This window comes from Chelon labrosus (genome assembly GCF_963514085.1).
Source record: "Chelon labrosus genome assembly, chromosome: 15".
NCBI lineage: Eukaryota > Metazoa > Chordata > Actinopteri > Mugiliformes > Mugilidae > Chelon > Chelon labrosus.
Genome location: NC_140348.1, coordinates 1,082,215 through 1,099,225, shown reverse-complemented (window position 1 = coordinate 1,099,225; position 17,011 = coordinate 1,082,215). Strand labels below are relative to the sequence as shown.

At 41.7% G+C, this 17,011-nt stretch overlaps 1 protein-coding gene across 6 annotated transcripts in view; it reads left to right on the top strand.

Annotated features, from left to right (window-relative positions):
• Positions 1-5,575: 5,575 nt before the first annotated feature.
• birc6 (baculoviral IAP repeat containing 6) overlaps positions 5,576-17,011 on the top strand; it is a 90,381-nt gene continuing 78,945 nt past the window's right edge. For all 6 annotated transcript variants that reach the window (XM_084562405.1, XM_084562404.1, XM_084562408.1 and 3 more), the window contains exons 1-7: positions 5,576-5,991; positions 8,938-9,119; positions 11,439-11,576; positions 15,581-15,774; positions 16,163-16,274; positions 16,567-16,649; positions 16,759-16,984. In XM_084562405.1, the coding sequence (XP_084418531.1) occupies positions 5,781-5,991; positions 8,938-9,119; positions 11,439-11,576; positions 15,581-15,774; positions 16,163-16,274; positions 16,567-16,649; positions 16,759-16,984 (1,146 nt within the window). In that variant the 5' untranslated portion in view covers positions 5,576-5,780. The remainder of the gene's footprint in view (positions 5,992-8,937; positions 9,120-11,438; positions 11,577-15,580; positions 15,775-16,162; positions 16,275-16,566; positions 16,650-16,758; positions 16,985-17,011) is intronic.

The following is a 17,011-nucleotide window of genomic DNA, read 5'->3' as shown; positions in this document are numbered from 1 at the left end:
AGCCTCAAACATGCTGAACTGGACCACAGCATCAACGAGTGCCAAACTCTGGAGGAGAAGTTCAACGAGGAGCTGGCTGAGGAGCACAAGAGAAGAGAGGAAATTATTCTGGAGAAAGACCAGGAAATCTCCCCTCTTCAAGAAACTCTTCATGCTCAGAAGACGGAGACAGAAACAGTCACAGATTCATTGATGAAAACCTGTGACCAGATGAAGACTGACTTTGAGAATGAGCTGACAAAGCTCAGATCAACATACGACACCCAGTGCATCTCTGACCTGCAGCAAATGGAAACCGAATGTCAGATGAAGGTGAACCAGCTGCAGGAACAGATAACTGAGAAAGACAACCTGATCGACACTGTAAGAAGTGACCATTTGACCATTTCATCTGAGCTCAGCCTCAAACAAGCTGAACTAGACCAGAGCATCAACAAGTGCCAGGCTCTGGAGGAGAAGTTCAAGGAGGAGCTGGCTGAGAGAGAGGAGAGCTCAGAGACGAGACTTAAAGAGATGGAGAAGCTGTGGCTGGAGAAAGAAGAAGCCCTGAAGGAGAAGGCCAGCAAAGCTGAAGAAGAACTGAAGCTTGTGATCGCCGAAAACATCCGCCTTCAAGAGCTTGCCCTTCAGAACAAGCAGAAAACAAAGAAAACTAAGAGGGGCTCGACACGTGAAAACCAGCAAAACAGCAGCACTGAAGAGGATGAGGCCGCAGTCTCTCCACCTCAGGACGACAAACGAGGCAAGAAACACAGCTTCTGGAGAAAACAACCAAAGACCAGCGATGATGAAGCTGTTGTATCTCCATCTCAGGATGAACAGGAAGACGGCAGAAAGACGAAACATCATGGCTTCTGGTGCAGATTTCGCAAGATGATGAGCTGCCGCTGTCACACTGACGCTAGACCAGACTAGACACCTCAGCACCTACCCCCTCTAACCCTTAACCCCCCCCCCCCCCCCCCGCCCCCGCCCCCACCACCCCCTGCCCCGGCCACCCCCCATCCCTCATGGATCATGGGTTTTATCCAAAAAACCAGTCCAGTTGGTTTTGTTCATACACCATGATCTGGGTGACTGACAGTCTTCACAGACCCCCGCCCCAGCCCAGCCCACCCACCCCCCACGTCACGTCACCCAACCCCGTCACGTCACCCCACCCCAGCCCACACGCCCCCCACGTCACGTCACCCCACCCTAGCCCACACACCCCCCACGCCACCCCAGCCCACACGCCCCCCACGCCCCCCACGTCACCCCGCCCCACTCCACCCCAGCCCACCCGCCCCCCACCCATCCAAAAAAAAATTTTTTAAAAATAAAACTACAAAAACATACATAAACATACAAAAAGCATTTATCTGTCTTAATCATAATTTTACAATGTGAACTCAGACAATGTCAAGTTGAAGTTTTATAGAAATGATTCAGGTTTAAATATTTATTTACAGGATATTAAGGCTTATGTGTTTCACTCTGTGTTTTCTTTATTTTTTATTAAGGTTTAAAATTCTGCATAATTAAGGGCGTTCACCTCATAAGTTAGCTAACATTCTTGTAGTGTTAATCTTGAACTTGCTTTTGGCATTATAACGTTAACAGGTAACAGAACGTTAATGCCAGAATAGCTTAAAATCATTAAAAAGTGCACTATGTGCAATTACAATATCTATCTATCTATCTATATATATATATATATATATATATATATATATATATATATATATATATATATATAAATATATATAAATATATATATATATAGAGAGAGAATTACTATTACTATAAAATACTAACTTACTTAATACAATAGTCATAGCTTGTTCCCTACTATCGGGTAAAAATTGGCACTTTTTGCACTTCTGGTTAGGTGCCTAACTGCATTTTGTTGCATATGTATGCAATGACAATAAAGTTGAATCTAAAAAGAAATCTAATCAAATCTCCCCCAATAATGTATCACACACAATATGCCTATAAATAATGAGTGCTTGTCATGGAAATAATGAGTAGAATAGAGTTGCTGTGGGATACTTGTGCACCCCTACCTCCTCAACACCATGTGAAAGGGTTTTCTCCAAAGCTAGAGAGGTTATTATTTCCAGGAAGAGAAACCGACTGTGTCATGGTTCTGAGTTTTGAGTATTTCTTGTGTTTCATGTTTTATTTTGTGAAGTTCTTCCTTGGTGTTTCTTGTTGGTGTTTTCTCATTTGTTTTACCTGTGTCTCATCACCCTTCTGCCCACATGTATATATAGCCCCGCCATTCCCTTTGTTCACTGTCGCATAGTCTGCTAAGCTTCCACTGTCCTGTGACCCTGTTACCCAGTTTGTCCCGCTTTTCTGTTCCTGAGTTCTCGTCTTCGTTTTTGTGGTCTCCACCAGTGTCTTTAGCGTTTGTGTGTTAGGATTACCCTGCCATCCCTGCAGCGTCTTAAGTTTTGGTTTGGTCCTGCATTTGAGTCCAACTTCACCAGAAACTGTGACAGACTGAGTTCAAGCACAGTGGGGAAAAAATATAGTTTCTTCATAAAAATGAATAAAGTTACTATCACCCCAGTATTTATAAGCACAATTACTGTCCCATATTTTGAAACTATTGCAACAGTTTTAACATAAACATCTCATGTCCTATTGGATTTATTTAAACATCTATTTTTGACATTTATAGACCGCTATTACCATTAATCACACATTAATCACACATTAATCAAAAACAGATTAGATGAATGAATGAACCACACAAAATGAAATTAAGGTGTTTTTATTTCTATTCTTTGCTGTGATTATTCTCATGCTGACAGCATTGCAAGACATCCAAGAGGCTATCACAAATAGTTGAAATGATAATTAAGGTTTTGACCAGCAGGGGGTTTGTGTGCACATAAAGAGTCCATTAAACTTTTTGAAACAATTGGATATAAAGTTTCAGGGCTTCATCTGGCCATCATGGGCGGCATAGTGGTGGTGGTGGTTACCTCGTGATGTTCTCTCCGGCTATACTCTGGCTTCCTCCCACTGTCGAAAGACATGCTCGTTAGGTTAATTGGTGATTCTGAATTGGCCGTAGGTGTGCATGTGAGTGTGAATGGTTGTCTGTCTCTCTGTGTTAGCCCTGCGATAGACTGGAGACCTGTCCAGGGTGAACCCTGCCTCTTGCCCAATGACGGCTGCGACAAACTCCAGCCCCCCTCACGAACCTCCAGAGGAAAAGCGGTTACAGAAAATGAATGAATGAATCTGGACATCACTAGTTTCAAGTAGCACTTAACACATTTGTGTCACAGTTGAGTAACCTATCTCCCTCTCAATACTTTTCCATTCTGCTTCTCTCAGCCTGCCAACCACTCCCACTTTGTCAGTCAACTCAACTCACCTGTGCTCAGGCCAACATATATTCACCAGTTCCACATACAGTCCTTGGCCAGATTGTTCTTTGCCATAAGAAACTTTCTAGCACCCATCTGCCTGACTCTCACTCACCTGCTTTTTCCTGTTTGCCAACCTGTGACTGCCTTATTAAATGATTGAACTTCACACAGATTCTGTGTCTCTTTGTGCTGCAGTTGGGTTTGTACACCACCTGTTTTAGTCAGTGCATCATTACAGTTGCCATATGTTACCATAGGGAAGCGCTGCTGGGGTCTTGATCACAGGGTAGCTGTATACTGGCCCAAGACACTCTGCTCCCCTGGGTCTGGTATAAATGGCTGCATCTGAGGACATATCCAGATACAACAGAAGCAATGATTAAAACCATACCTCTGCTACTTACAGCCGCTCTGTAATAAAATCACTGAATGACACTTAATGGTTATTCTGATAATGTTATAAATTACTACCTGTGTCTCACATGTTCATCCTAAACTCAGTAAAAATGAAGAAAACAATGGAGAGAGATCTTTACCATATTAAAAATGTAACTATAAAAATATTTGTCCTCTGTTTGACATTCTGTTTATTTATGTGTTGCTACACAGATCACAATTGTAGGTCAGTTTCCATTTTTTTCCCCCACATTATGTGAAATACAGAATCTACATTAATTTCCTTGTTTTGTTTTTATCTTTGGTTCTTTCTGTTGGCATTAAGGGCATTGAAGTTCATGAAAGCACTGTACATTTACAGTATGTTTATCAGTACCTCAACTGTGTTGGGTAAAGGAGCAGGAACGTCACCAAACCTGGATCAGGAAGAGAGATCCCCTCCTAAAAGCATGCCTGTGCAGAGACTGTATCAGACATGCAGGCAGTGCATTTCAGTCTTGGGCCTTGGTTATTCCACAAGGTCCTAACAAGAAAACTGTCCACAATTAGGCAACACATGCTGTTAGTGTGTGTTGTCCAGGAAGGGTGGAAGTGGACCTCAAAGTATTTGATGCTGCTCACTCTCTGGACAGCGGGCCTCTTGATGATCAGCTAGCTGTACTTCCTCACATGCTTGCTATATAACATTTAGGGAGACACAAAAGTTTCCCAGCAGAACAATGTATTGTTACAAGATGGTCATTTTATTTTAATATTTTAATAACTTTATTTTTTGTTGCTGTCTCTGTCCAATACTTGTGTTGCTGATATAATGCAACAATTTCCTGTATGGGATCAATAAAGCCTGTCTGTCTGTCTTTCTGTCAGGAAGGACGGAAAGAAGGAAGGAAGGAAATTTGATGGGACACTGACTGCATGAAATTTAACCACCAAAAATGTCAAACCTTTACACATCTTCTCAGAATTTAGTAATTTTGGCTTCTCTGCCTTTGCTTATATCTTTGGGTTTTGAATCTAGTCAGACTAAACAAGAATTGTAAGGACATTACACTATTTCTATTTCTTAAAAAAAAAAGTTAAATATTAAACACATAGCCCACAGTAGTTGCCGATGATGGACATTTTCAAAAATATAAATTAAATTCCACTGCCTTCGAGCCTATTATTAAAACTCATGTGAGCACAGAATTAGTCTACACAACTGAGGAATTATTTAAGAATGCTACAGAAATGATATGTTTATTCTCGTCACTTTCTTAAACTTTGATATTCATTCATTCATTCATCTTCAGTACCCGCTTATTCCTGTTAAGAGTAACTTTAATATTGCTTCTGTATTTTTTGTCATATTTAGTATTTATTTATCATGTGAATAGGACTTTTGCTCAAAGCTTAGCTTCTTTTTTATTACAGTTTTACATTAAATGACTATATAATGACTGATTCAATCTTTCTTTTAGTTTTTTTGACAACTGAAGTTTATTAGTTCGTGAGTAGTTTGTTGAAATCAATTTCAAAAAGAGTAGATATTGAACGGGAGCATGTTTTCCGGTTAATATTAAGCTTCACTATGAGGCTTTTATCTGAAATTAATTATTTATAGAGACAGAAGTTTGAGTTAAAACTGCTGGACACACTGCACCTCAGTAAGTGATGCTCGAGGGGTATTTAAAATATATTTATAGCAAAGTTGTTATTTTGATGTTCCCATTATTTTGTCCATTCGGCGTTCTCGTCTGCGCATAATGTTATCGCGAGAAGTAGCGGAGAGATACGCTTGCTCCGTTTACCTATCGTGTACTGACAGAAAGCCCAGCCTGCCTGGAGTTCCTCAGCGCTGATGGTGAATAGCCACTGCTGCGGTAACGGGCGGAGGAGAAAAAGCCGCAGAAGGAGTCAGCAGCGGCAGAGCAGTGATAGCTCTGAGTTAGTCTTGTAGATTTAGCATTATTACGTGTGTCATCGGATCCTTACAAAGCTCAGAAGGGAAGGGAAGGGGAGAAATAAGGAAAGATGGCGGCCGCGGCCTCGCCGGGCTCCGGCTCGTCCACCTCCTCAGACTGGATTGTACTGAGAGACGGTTGCCTGCGTTGCGACGACGAGGGCCTGCGAAGCCTTTCGTACCACCCGGCCCTCAACGCTATCTTGGCCGTTACCAGCCGCGGCAGTATCAAAGTAATTGACGGCACTTCGGGGTCCATTCTCCAGGCTTCTGCGTTGCACAGTAAGTACGGAGTCCTCTGTCAGACCCTGACACCAACAGTTTCAGTTTTGACAAGTCAACCACTGATTGTCAACAGACTCTAAACACGACACAGGCGGAGTTGTAACATCAGCTCGCTAACATTAGCTCCTCCTAGCAGTGATCTTTGGGCCTAGTCAGATTTTTTTTTCCAACAGGCATTTGCTTAACGCACTCTGTCTGTGTAGAAGCGCAGTCATTATCTTCGGCCGTTAATGTGTTTGTTGTCAAATGCACTGGTAATTCTTAAATGTCAATCTTTGTCACTGTTTACCACAGTGACATAACGTACAGCTAGCTAATAGCTAGCGAATGGACAGTGCTAGTTAGCCGGGCAACCTTCCCTGTCAGTTTCACTTATTCTCGTTGTCAGTCACGATATGAGGTTAGAAGAACATTTCGTAGCTTGACGACTTGAAGTTGTAAAATTATTATTACCTCAGTGCGATCACTTACCTACAGATAGTTAAGTTTTCTGATTCGAATTGCAGCTGTAGCCACTAAGCTAGCTGGCTGCTTTTCCGTGGCTTAACTTTACAGTCCACCGGGCGCACTGTCAGTCATTTAGGAGCATTGCTGTGATGGTGAATGTGAACTCGCTTGATGCTGTAGAGTTAGTGTCTGCTTGCTGGGCTAACCTGGTGAATTCTGTCAATAAAGTAATATGTGTTCTCGTCACGATCACACAATATTATGTCACAGAGTTTTCACATGGTTTCACATATAACGCTTCAGTAAGAGTTGTCAAGCTCTGCTCTCTTGTGACTTCAGTCTGAATCGTTGCCCTCTGCTTCGTACACCTCAAAATGTTCTGTTCAGTTGTGAAAGGGGAATGACACTTGGCTGGGGTGTGTGGTAGGAAATCCCTTTATTTTTTGTTTACATCTTAATTTGGTGATGGATGGAAGTATTTCAAGGAAAGCATTCATCCTGACTTTTATTACGACTTTTATTATGTAACGAAAATTGTATATCAACACACATGCTTATTGGAATTGGTCTCATATAAAGAAGATAATGTGATTTTGACTGATTAGTGGAAGATAAGGACCAATTCAATTCAATTCAATTTTATTTATATAGCGTCAATAACAATACAAATCGTCTCAAGACGCTTTACAAAAACCCGGCCTGAAACCCCCAGAGCAAGCCTGAAGGCAACGGTGGCAAGGAAAAACTCCCTTTTAACAGGAAGAAACCTCGAGCAGAACCCAGCTCATATGGAGGGACCCATCTGCCTAAGGCCAGCCGGGTACAGACAGAAGCAGGGCCAGGGCACTCTCCAGAGCCAGAACTGTGTGTTGTCTTCTGTTTACTTCAGTTTTCTCACAACATTTCTTTTACACCAAGTCAATGTGTAAAATCACTCATTCTGAGTGGGTTTGCGGTCAGATTGATGTGATGGATTCAGCCCCTCTGGAGTAGTTCTTCTAACTGTGCTCTTAAAGCAGAGCAACTATTAGAGTAAATTAGGTATTCATTCAGTTTAACAACCCAGTGGAGAAAAACTGAGATGCAATGCAAAAAGAACAACATAACTTTTATTATATTAGCGCTATCTGCTAATGTAATTTCAGAATTACAGAACTTGCAGAACTTTTAAATACTGATTTGGCTCTCAGACACATAGAGAAAACTCCTGTAGTATACATCCCCTTTAACTCTTTGAACCAGCATCTGGAATGAAGGAAACATTGCAGATGGAAGGATTTTACAACACATCCCTCTATGATGGAGACATGTATATATGTTAAAAATGACTTCATTGTGACAGGCAGTGTGATTCTCTGGGCCACAGCAACCGATGAGGATGGCAAGGTTATTTTTGTAGTATTTTTGGCTGATCATATGAAGTTTTGAGTTGCCTTGATGGACTAATTTTAATGCACTAAAAGATGACCAAAAATATGTAGTAAACATCTCATATTTGAGCATGGCACTGTAAAACAAATGTTGTCAAATGTTTTGGGGATTGGGCTCCTCAAATCAGTACCTGAAGAGATTGCGTCATTACGTCATTACGTTTTTTTATTTTATTTAAATGAGTCCCCTTTACCTGCAGAATGTGAGATCCATGTACACAAGAGACCCATGGGTGGACACACAAAAAACAAAGTGGAACTGCTACATATCAGTGCTGCTTATACATTATTTAGTTAGTAACTGGGTTCAGTCACTGTAAGTAACATCTTGCTGCATTTCAAAAGAGCAGTATTTGGAGATGCAGAACTATTGCATGCTGAAAAATGCTCTCTTCATTGTTTCATATTAATGGTGGCTTTTAGTAACACCACAAGAGCACAGAGGAGTCAATTGTGATGTTTAAGCTCCATTTTATGCTTGGTAGATTTCTGTGCGTTTTCATTTGGACCCACAGCCTGTCAGTCAAACCTCATTCAAATCAAGAGACAATTCAAAGAGAGTTGGCTCAATAAGTTGTAATTTAGGTAATTAAGTGGAACATGAAGCTTATTGTGTGTTGACGTGTCATTTTGTAAAGTACAGCACATTAATAAACACAATTCATATATTATTCTGAAGACGCTAAACAGACTTCTCTTGTAACACTAACATGTTACGGCAGTATGTCAAAGATATGCAGAAACTGCAGGGAAATACTTAAGTTTTTATTGCTGTAATAGAAAAGAGCAGAATGTGTTGAAAAAAATTTATTAGGATTCAGCAACAAATTGACTACATTGGGTTTGATAAATAGCAACTGTCCAGTTACCCAAACACCAGAGAAGCTGAGACTGTGAAAATGTGGCCAATCAGACCTATTTGTCAGGACAAATGTTTGACACAAGATGACAGACCAAACGTGGTGAATAACTGTACAACAGTCTTGAAAGTAAACTCCACAATAGAAGTACTTCTTTTTGATCTTTTTGAAACCTCACCACACTGTGTGTTCTGTTCTCGTCCCAGCTAAACCTGGCGGTCGTGTCAGGTGTCAGTACTTTCCCGCTGTGGACAAGGTGCTTTTTGTGGACGACTATGCAGTGGGATGCAGGAAGGACCTGAATGGCATCTTGCTCCTGGACACAGCCCTCCAACCTCCAGTGGCCAAACCTGAGGATATGGTTCAGCTGGAGCTACCGGTCACAGAGGTGAGATAAAACAGCTTTACTGTACAGAGACACCAGGAAGTGCCTTACATAGTTTTATTGCACTTACTTTAACAAGTGTAGTTGTTGTTAATGCAAGAAAAAGGTTCCGTTTTAATTCATCCGGTTTCCACCACTGCTGTTTGTGCAGTACATGTTTGCAGTAGAGTGCAAGAAGCCAAAATGTAGCAGTGAACATTTTTTCTGTTTAGGGACTGTGACAAAATCCTTAGATTCTTCACCTAAGTATTTTTCATTACAGCACAGACTAACATGTTTCCCCGCCTGGTCTCTCTGGCTAATTTTCCAATTTGTGACAGCTGTGTGGAGGGTAGATTTTTGTACAACTCAGCCGTTTAAATGATATCAAAACTAAATGTTTTGTGCAGCTGAGGGCAGAATGGCTTTGAGTGACTAATAGGGCTGTCACAGGCCGCTGTCTGTCTGCCCTAGCTGTGTAAATGCCTACAAACTGTCTTGTTGTGCGGGTTGACATCAGCAAACCTGTGATCACCTTTAGCTGCATGCCATCAGATACATCATCATGTCATTTAACTAGTGGGGATCAGCTGGTCACGTTACTGTTACAACAGTCATGGAAAATACAGAGTCCCAGGGGTGATTCACGTGATGATGACACAGAGTCAAGTTATTCTATGATTCATTTATGATTCATCATAAATTATCTAAATTATAGTACCAGTTAGAAGTTTGGGCACATATATTCATAAACACCTACTTTCTTTATATTGTTTTTTTTTTTTATTTTATTTTTTATATAGTATGGAATAAGACTGACGACATTAGTAACATACACAGAATCACCTAGTAAAATGTATCAACAAAGCAAAACATGGATCTTATTTTAGATCTATCCGAACAGCTACTGTTTGACTAACTTAATAATAAAATCTAAATGACACATTACCTAGTTGGGTTTGCAGTTCCAAGGCCAGATAAAATTAAAAAAATCTAGATTGTTTTTTGAAATTTACACCTAAAGTAAACCAAATTCCCAACCCATTCATGCCAGCATTAATTTTATTATGAATAATGACTATCTACATAGTATCTATCATCCTACCAGTCTCTAATTATATAAAGAAAACAATCTTTGCTGTTACTATCCTTCAGTTTGGAGCAATATGTTTGACATTACTCAGTTTAAGTAGACTTTTAAAATGATCAGATCAAAATTAAGCAACTTTATCTCATTTGACTGTGCTACTGCTGGTTTCCCAGTGGGCCCCTGTTTGTTCTAACTCATTCTGAGACATGCTCCTGGTTAGTCCATGCAGATGTTTTGCTGTGAAATGCAGATGTTGGAGCTCTTTATTTGAGTACTTTATTCTATCTACACATAAATCAGCTATTCTGTTGACTTTGCTCGTGGCAATGAAAAAGAAGACACAACAATATTCAGTAACATATATGTTCTTTGTTTGAGCTTTCAGTGTTTTATATATATATTTGTACAAATGTATTTATCCTCTTGATTTTTCTTTCCTGTCATATCCAGTTTTATTTACATTTGTTTGCAACCTCTTACATTTAACATTTTTTTTACTGCTTGTCTTTTACTTGTAACGCTTAATCAGAATCAGAATCAGCTTTAATGACCAAGTATGTGCACATACAGGGAATTTGACTCTCTTGTACATAAACATTAAGACCTAAAGCTGCTAATCCTTCATCAGACTACAGCTCCTCCCTGCTAATATATGAAAAGAAAGATTTAATACATGGACAGTCCTTGTTTTTGCTTAGCAAGATGCCACAGTTACTACAGGATATTTTAGTCAAACCATTTCTGCATTGTACTGGACAGATCTATTATGTCACCAATAGTTTCCTTCTGAAATATAATTATTTGCAATCCAACTAGACTTTACTCCACTGACACCTAAATCTATTGCTACATAAGTGAGACATTATTTAAAAAAATAAAAGCCGAGTTAATTGTTTTATCTGCAAACTGGGATGTGTGACTCAAGTCACATTACCATGCATAAAAAGCCTTAACAACTCATTAAATCATTAGTCACGAATAAAGACCCATTTCCTGACTTGGCAGCAGTGAAAATCCCCATGCCAGAAAAACACTAGTCACATGGACGAGTTCAAATCATTGGAACTTTCACTTTGTCAGGCACAGACATGTGGAGTTTAATCACATTACACATTTTTATCACCCATCCACCCATTATGATTTAATGAAACCTTTCTGAAACAAAGCTGGAAACTTGAGACTGCAGTAATACCACAAAAATGGATTTTGTAACTGTTATATTTAAATGTGTCTGTGTGTGTATTTGTGTTAAGGCCCAGCAGATGTTGTCAGCCTGTCAGGAAAAGATTGATGTGTCCAACACAGAGGGCTATGAACTCTTCATCACTCAGCTTAAAGAAGGCCTGAAGAATACCTCACACGAGACAGCAGCCAACCACAAAGTGGCCAAGGTGAGTCTGACAAATTTTCAAAAAGGGATTTAGTTTTATTTGTGTTTCAAGAGAGGTCTACTGCTTGTGCTCATATGAGCTTCACAGTAGTGACAAATTCTCTTTGCCTTTAGTGAGACACATGACAGATCTCCAATGTTTGTTGAAGTTTGTTGCTATTTGAAGCCTTAGCAATAGATCCCACTATCTAGGGGGAAAGATGTTGTTTTCACAATGGTCTTCCCACATGTGGCTTCTCCTTGGACACAAATAACTAACTGGTCACTTTGTCTAAAACTCCGGAGTCCTGCCCTGATAAATTTGCAATGCATGAACTGAACACAGAGTGCAAACGCTGGTGCTCCTTGGAGGAGAAAGGTGGAGGATTAAATGCAACCAGATCAATAGGAGAGTATGACCCAAAGACCTCTGGGATGAAGTCTGGGTTAGGCTCCGTATTGACCATAGCATGCTCAGATGAAAACTGAGTACATGATAGATGAACAGAGAGAGAGAGTGAGTGGCTTACACACACGACCCGACACACACACACACACACACTGGTAAAATGATATAAAACAAAATCATAACAAATACAATTACAAGCAAATTGTAAAGATAGGTCAGTATATTTGCACCAAAGAAGTAATTATAAAATAAAAAGAAATCAGATGTAACAGATGTGACATGCACTGTGTACCAACCACGCCTCTGAGAGGAGCTCATGTTGCAGACCAACTTGCGGCAAAACTAGAGAGAGAGAGACACACACAGTGACACAAAAGAGAGCGAGAAAAAGATAAGAGATAGGAAAGAAGTGGCGTACCAAGATGGACAGCTTTGTCACTGGTATAAAGCGGTATAAATCATTATGGGCTTCATCTTAAGTTAATTATTTCCACACACTCGATGAACTGCTGCTAGTTTTCTGCAACGACCCACTGGGCTCCTCACTGGTCTTCTCAGAGGCGTCCGTGTTAGTATTCACATGGAACCAGTGACTAGTTAACATGATGCTTAAAGCCTCATGGCACAACAGTGAAGTCGAATAGTCTGTACAGCCCCTACCAGGCACTCCCACACCATAGCAATGCCCATGTTATCACACCCGCAGGAACTTTGAACCCCACAGGCTTTATTATGGCAGACAGTATTGATTTGTTTTTCAGGGCGTGAGATAGGGCTGCTCGATTTTGGAAAAAATGAGAATCACGATTTTTTTGGTCAAGATTGAAATCACGATTCTTCAAACGATTCTTTTTGAGTTTGAAAATAAAATGCATTTATTCGGCATTTCGGCAAAAAAACTCACTGTAACCCCCCCCGTTCAATTTGGGAGAGACCCAGAGGTGAACTGTCCCCCGCGCCCCCCTCCCCTTTCCCTTTCTCACGCACACCTTCTGTGCACGGCACCTTCTCAGAAAGCAGGGGCGCCTGCAGCTGCAGGGGGCGACAATTTGCCAGTTCCCCACACAGATATGACAGATAATAGAAAACCATGTAGCGGCGCAGATGTATTTGTTTATTTATTTTTTTTCCCAAGTGCTCGTGCCGCCCCCCTTGTGTCATGAAAAAATGCCGCCCCGGGCGACTGCCTGGTTCGCCCGTGCCTAAAACCGCTACTGGGTGCAGATATCACACTGTAGCACATTTTGCACATTATGTGGGCCTGTGCTTCGTCGGATTCTTCGAATCCGAAGTGTTGCCATACAAGAGAACTTATTTTACCCTTTTTATCGACCAAACGGGACCGTCCTCCCTCTGCCATCTCGCTCGCGCTGTTTTCTGAATAAGATGAGTGTTGCAGGTCACACACACACAGAGCTCGTGGGGCCGCGTTGAATGCTCTGGGGGAGCGACTGAATTGCGCATGCGCGTCTCTTTCAGAAAAACCTCACAGACAACGGAAAATGGCAAAAGAATCGTTCCAACTCGATTTTATTAATTTGGAGATCGTTTGAACCAAGAATCGAAATCGTGATCAAAATTCGATTAATTGCACAGCCCTAGCGTGAGAGAAGTTCTTATGGAACACTGAGAACGTTGTAGGCTTTTCTCTCTGGTGGACACTGGCACATGAATGCCAACTTGAGGTCTGCACTTTGTGTGGAACTTGCCCCTCTGAACATGCTCTGGAATGGTGCCAGGTGGGAGTGAAGTGGCCCGTTAAGGGGCAGACAGAGCTTGCTGTCCCCCAGAGGAGAAGCTATCAGGCCAGCTGTTTCTTCTTCATCACTGTAGTGAGATGAGGCGGTTTGAGGCCTGACCCAGAGAGATTGCTTCCTAGTCCATGGGTTCTTGAGGCCTCTAGAAACCTGGGTAGCTGCCGCATATGACTGGAGTAGCACCACAGGAGCGACAGGCTGAGCCTCCTCGGCAGGCAGAGTTTCAGCGCCTCATCGTCTGTTTTTTCTTCTCACATCTCTTCTGCATGAAGGTGACAGCTCCTCCAATGAGTCTCTGTGAAATGACAGGTGTGTCAAGAAACTCTTTTTGAGCCCGAGCCAGTGTGCACTCTCCTGAATAACCATGAGGCCCAGAGCTCTCCCTGTAGCTTGTTTGGCCAATTTATAGAGATTGAGAACATGGCCCGTTATGCCACCGATCTTCGGTTGTCAGTGGCTCTATGGGCGGCATGTGGTGGACACCGTGGGACTCGATCCCTTCACTATCCAACAGGGAAGCTCCCACGATCGGGGGTCTTCTCTCTGTATGGCTTGTCAGAATCAGAATCAGAATGCCCATTATCGTTGTGGAAAACAACTAAATTGCAAAGCTATCTGCTTCCACCCAGCTCGGCCCAGATGTGAATGCCAAGTCCTCAGACAAATCCACTCCCTGTGGAGCAGCGACTTCACACAACGTCGGGTTTGTTCATTTGAGACATTAGTAAGATAACTTAATGTCTGCACTGTCTCCCACCCCCTAGAGCAGGGGTGCCCATTACGTCGATCGCAAAGGTAGTGTGGGTAGATTGCATGCCATTTTTAGATGTTAGTCTAAAAGTCTGTTGCACCTTCAAAACAAACACAAGACAAACGTTCATCTTTATTTATTTTTACTTTATATTTGCAACATGCCCTCAGTTCAGCGGCACACATCCACAGCCACGCACAACTTCAACAACAACTCAAGACTACAGTCTTTCTTAAAGAGATGGCTATTTTTCTAAAGGTGCAGTGCACCAATTTTGGCTATATATATATATATATATATATATATATATAGACTCAGCAATTAATGACTTATGTGAGTGCCAAAGTCATTAATTGCTGAGTCTGTAAATTAGCCGTCAACCTCTCAGCAGTAGCCGCCCTTTCTTGCGTTGACAGCTTGCTAGCGTAGTTAGAATGCTTCGTAGCAAAGTGATGGCTGATATTGTACTCTTTGAATATTGCGACCGTTTCTTGGCATATCAGACAAACAGCCGTTGATCGGACTTCAGTGAAAAAATATTTTGTTGTCCACTCCTTATTAAACACTCGGCACTCACTGTCCACTTTTCTTTTCTTCGGACCACTCATTTTTATGGAAGGGTTCAAGGGGAAAAGGTGTGACCAAGAGAGTAAATACACTCAACAAAGGCCAGTGCACATGGGGTGTGCCATCTACTGGGGAAACGCAAGCATTGCAGGGAAAATGCCAAATAAATAAGGTTTAATAATATTATTTAATATAATAAAGACAGGTTCGGGGGCTGGATTAAAAAGCCCAACGGGCCCGTATATGGCCTGTGGGCCGTAGTTGGCCATGCCTGTCTTATGGACATATATATGGGCATCTAGCTTAATTTTTGGCAATGATGCCAAATGAGATCACATTGTTGTGTGTTTTATTTATTTATTTTTTATAAAGGTGTGGGGCTGTGTCCACCTGGTTGGGACATAGAAGGGGGTGTGCGGCCAAAAAACTGTCGTGTGAAGTGCATTTGTGTAATTTTTACTTTACCGTATATGTAGGATCCTACTTGTTCTTTGACCATGCTGATATCCTCCTCCCTCGCTGCTTCTCTGCCTTTTTCTCAGTGGGCGACAGTGACCTTCCACCTTCCCCACCATGTGCTGAAGCTAGTGGCCAGTGCCATCGTCAGCGAGCTGAAGAAGATCAACCAGAACGTAGCTGCCTTGTCTGTGGCCTCATCCATCATGGACAGGCTCTCCTACCTCTTGTCAAGCGCCAGGCCTGAGCTTGGGGTGGGCCCCGGGCGCTCTGTAGATAGGTAAGCACAGTCACTTTGTAACTCTATGTTAATGCATCCTAAATAATCACTGAGCATTGTCAGGCCATGCACAGTTTACTTTGAAGAACCTTTTGTATGTAATGCAGTTTTTAGTGGGATTCAGCCTGTTGGCTTGTTGAACTGCGTTGTATTTGACATTTTAAGTTGCTTTAACATACTTTTAAATATTGTTTAATCATCATGGATGCACACAAATTATTCATTTACTTTTGTTTGTGGCAAACCCTAGCCCCTGTGACAGGCCATAGCAGTGAGCTAATCAGTTTTCCTGAAGGGTGTGTTCTGTGACGATTTATGTAAAAGGATGTTGATCATTTAAAAAAAACACCAGAATAGAAAATATTGTGCATGTTTTTAAAATCTGCAGGTCCCTGATGTACAGTGAGGCCAACAGGAGGGAAACCTTTACGTCATGGCCTCATGCTGGGTACAGGTGGGCTCAGCCGGATCCAATGGCCCAAGCAGGGTTTTACCATCAGGTAGGTTCTAAAAGAAGCATAGGATGCCTTTATAGCTATCATCTTAGAGGAGCATTAGGCATAATTTGTGTCTCTGTTTATTGTTACAGTCACAATATTTGCATGTAGTCAAAAATCTGCACACATTGCCTCCTCTAACAGAGTTTAACCAAGGAAGTGTTTTGATGTCATGCTTACAAGCCAGTACTAAGCGTTGGATAGAGACATCAACAACAGTCATCATTATGTACAATGATATGAAATCAGTGCTGGTATGTTTTTCTCCAGTCTTTCCTCCTCTGTTTTTCCATAGCCTGCCTCCACAGGAGATGACAGAGCCATGTGTTTCACCTGCAGTGTATGTCTTGTCTGTTGGGAACCTACAGATGAACCTTGGTGAGTGCAGATAATAAATCATGCATGCACTAATTTAGCAGCAGAACTACAGCATGAATTTAATTCCCGACGTACCTATAATGGCTAATATTTCACAATTATTTCCCAGGTCTGAGCATGAGCGGCATTCTCCCAACTGTCCATTTGTGAAGGGCGAACATACACAGAATGTCCCATTGTCAGTGACACTTGCGACCAGCCCTGCTCAGTTTCCCAACAGCCCTGACAGTTCAGATAAGATTGCCTGCTATGGTTTTGGCAGCTGCCCGCAGTTCCTTGCTGCTGCCACCAAGAGGGGCAAGATCTGCATCTGGGATGTCTCCAAAATGATGAAGGTCAGGGCTTCGAACCATGAATGTGAC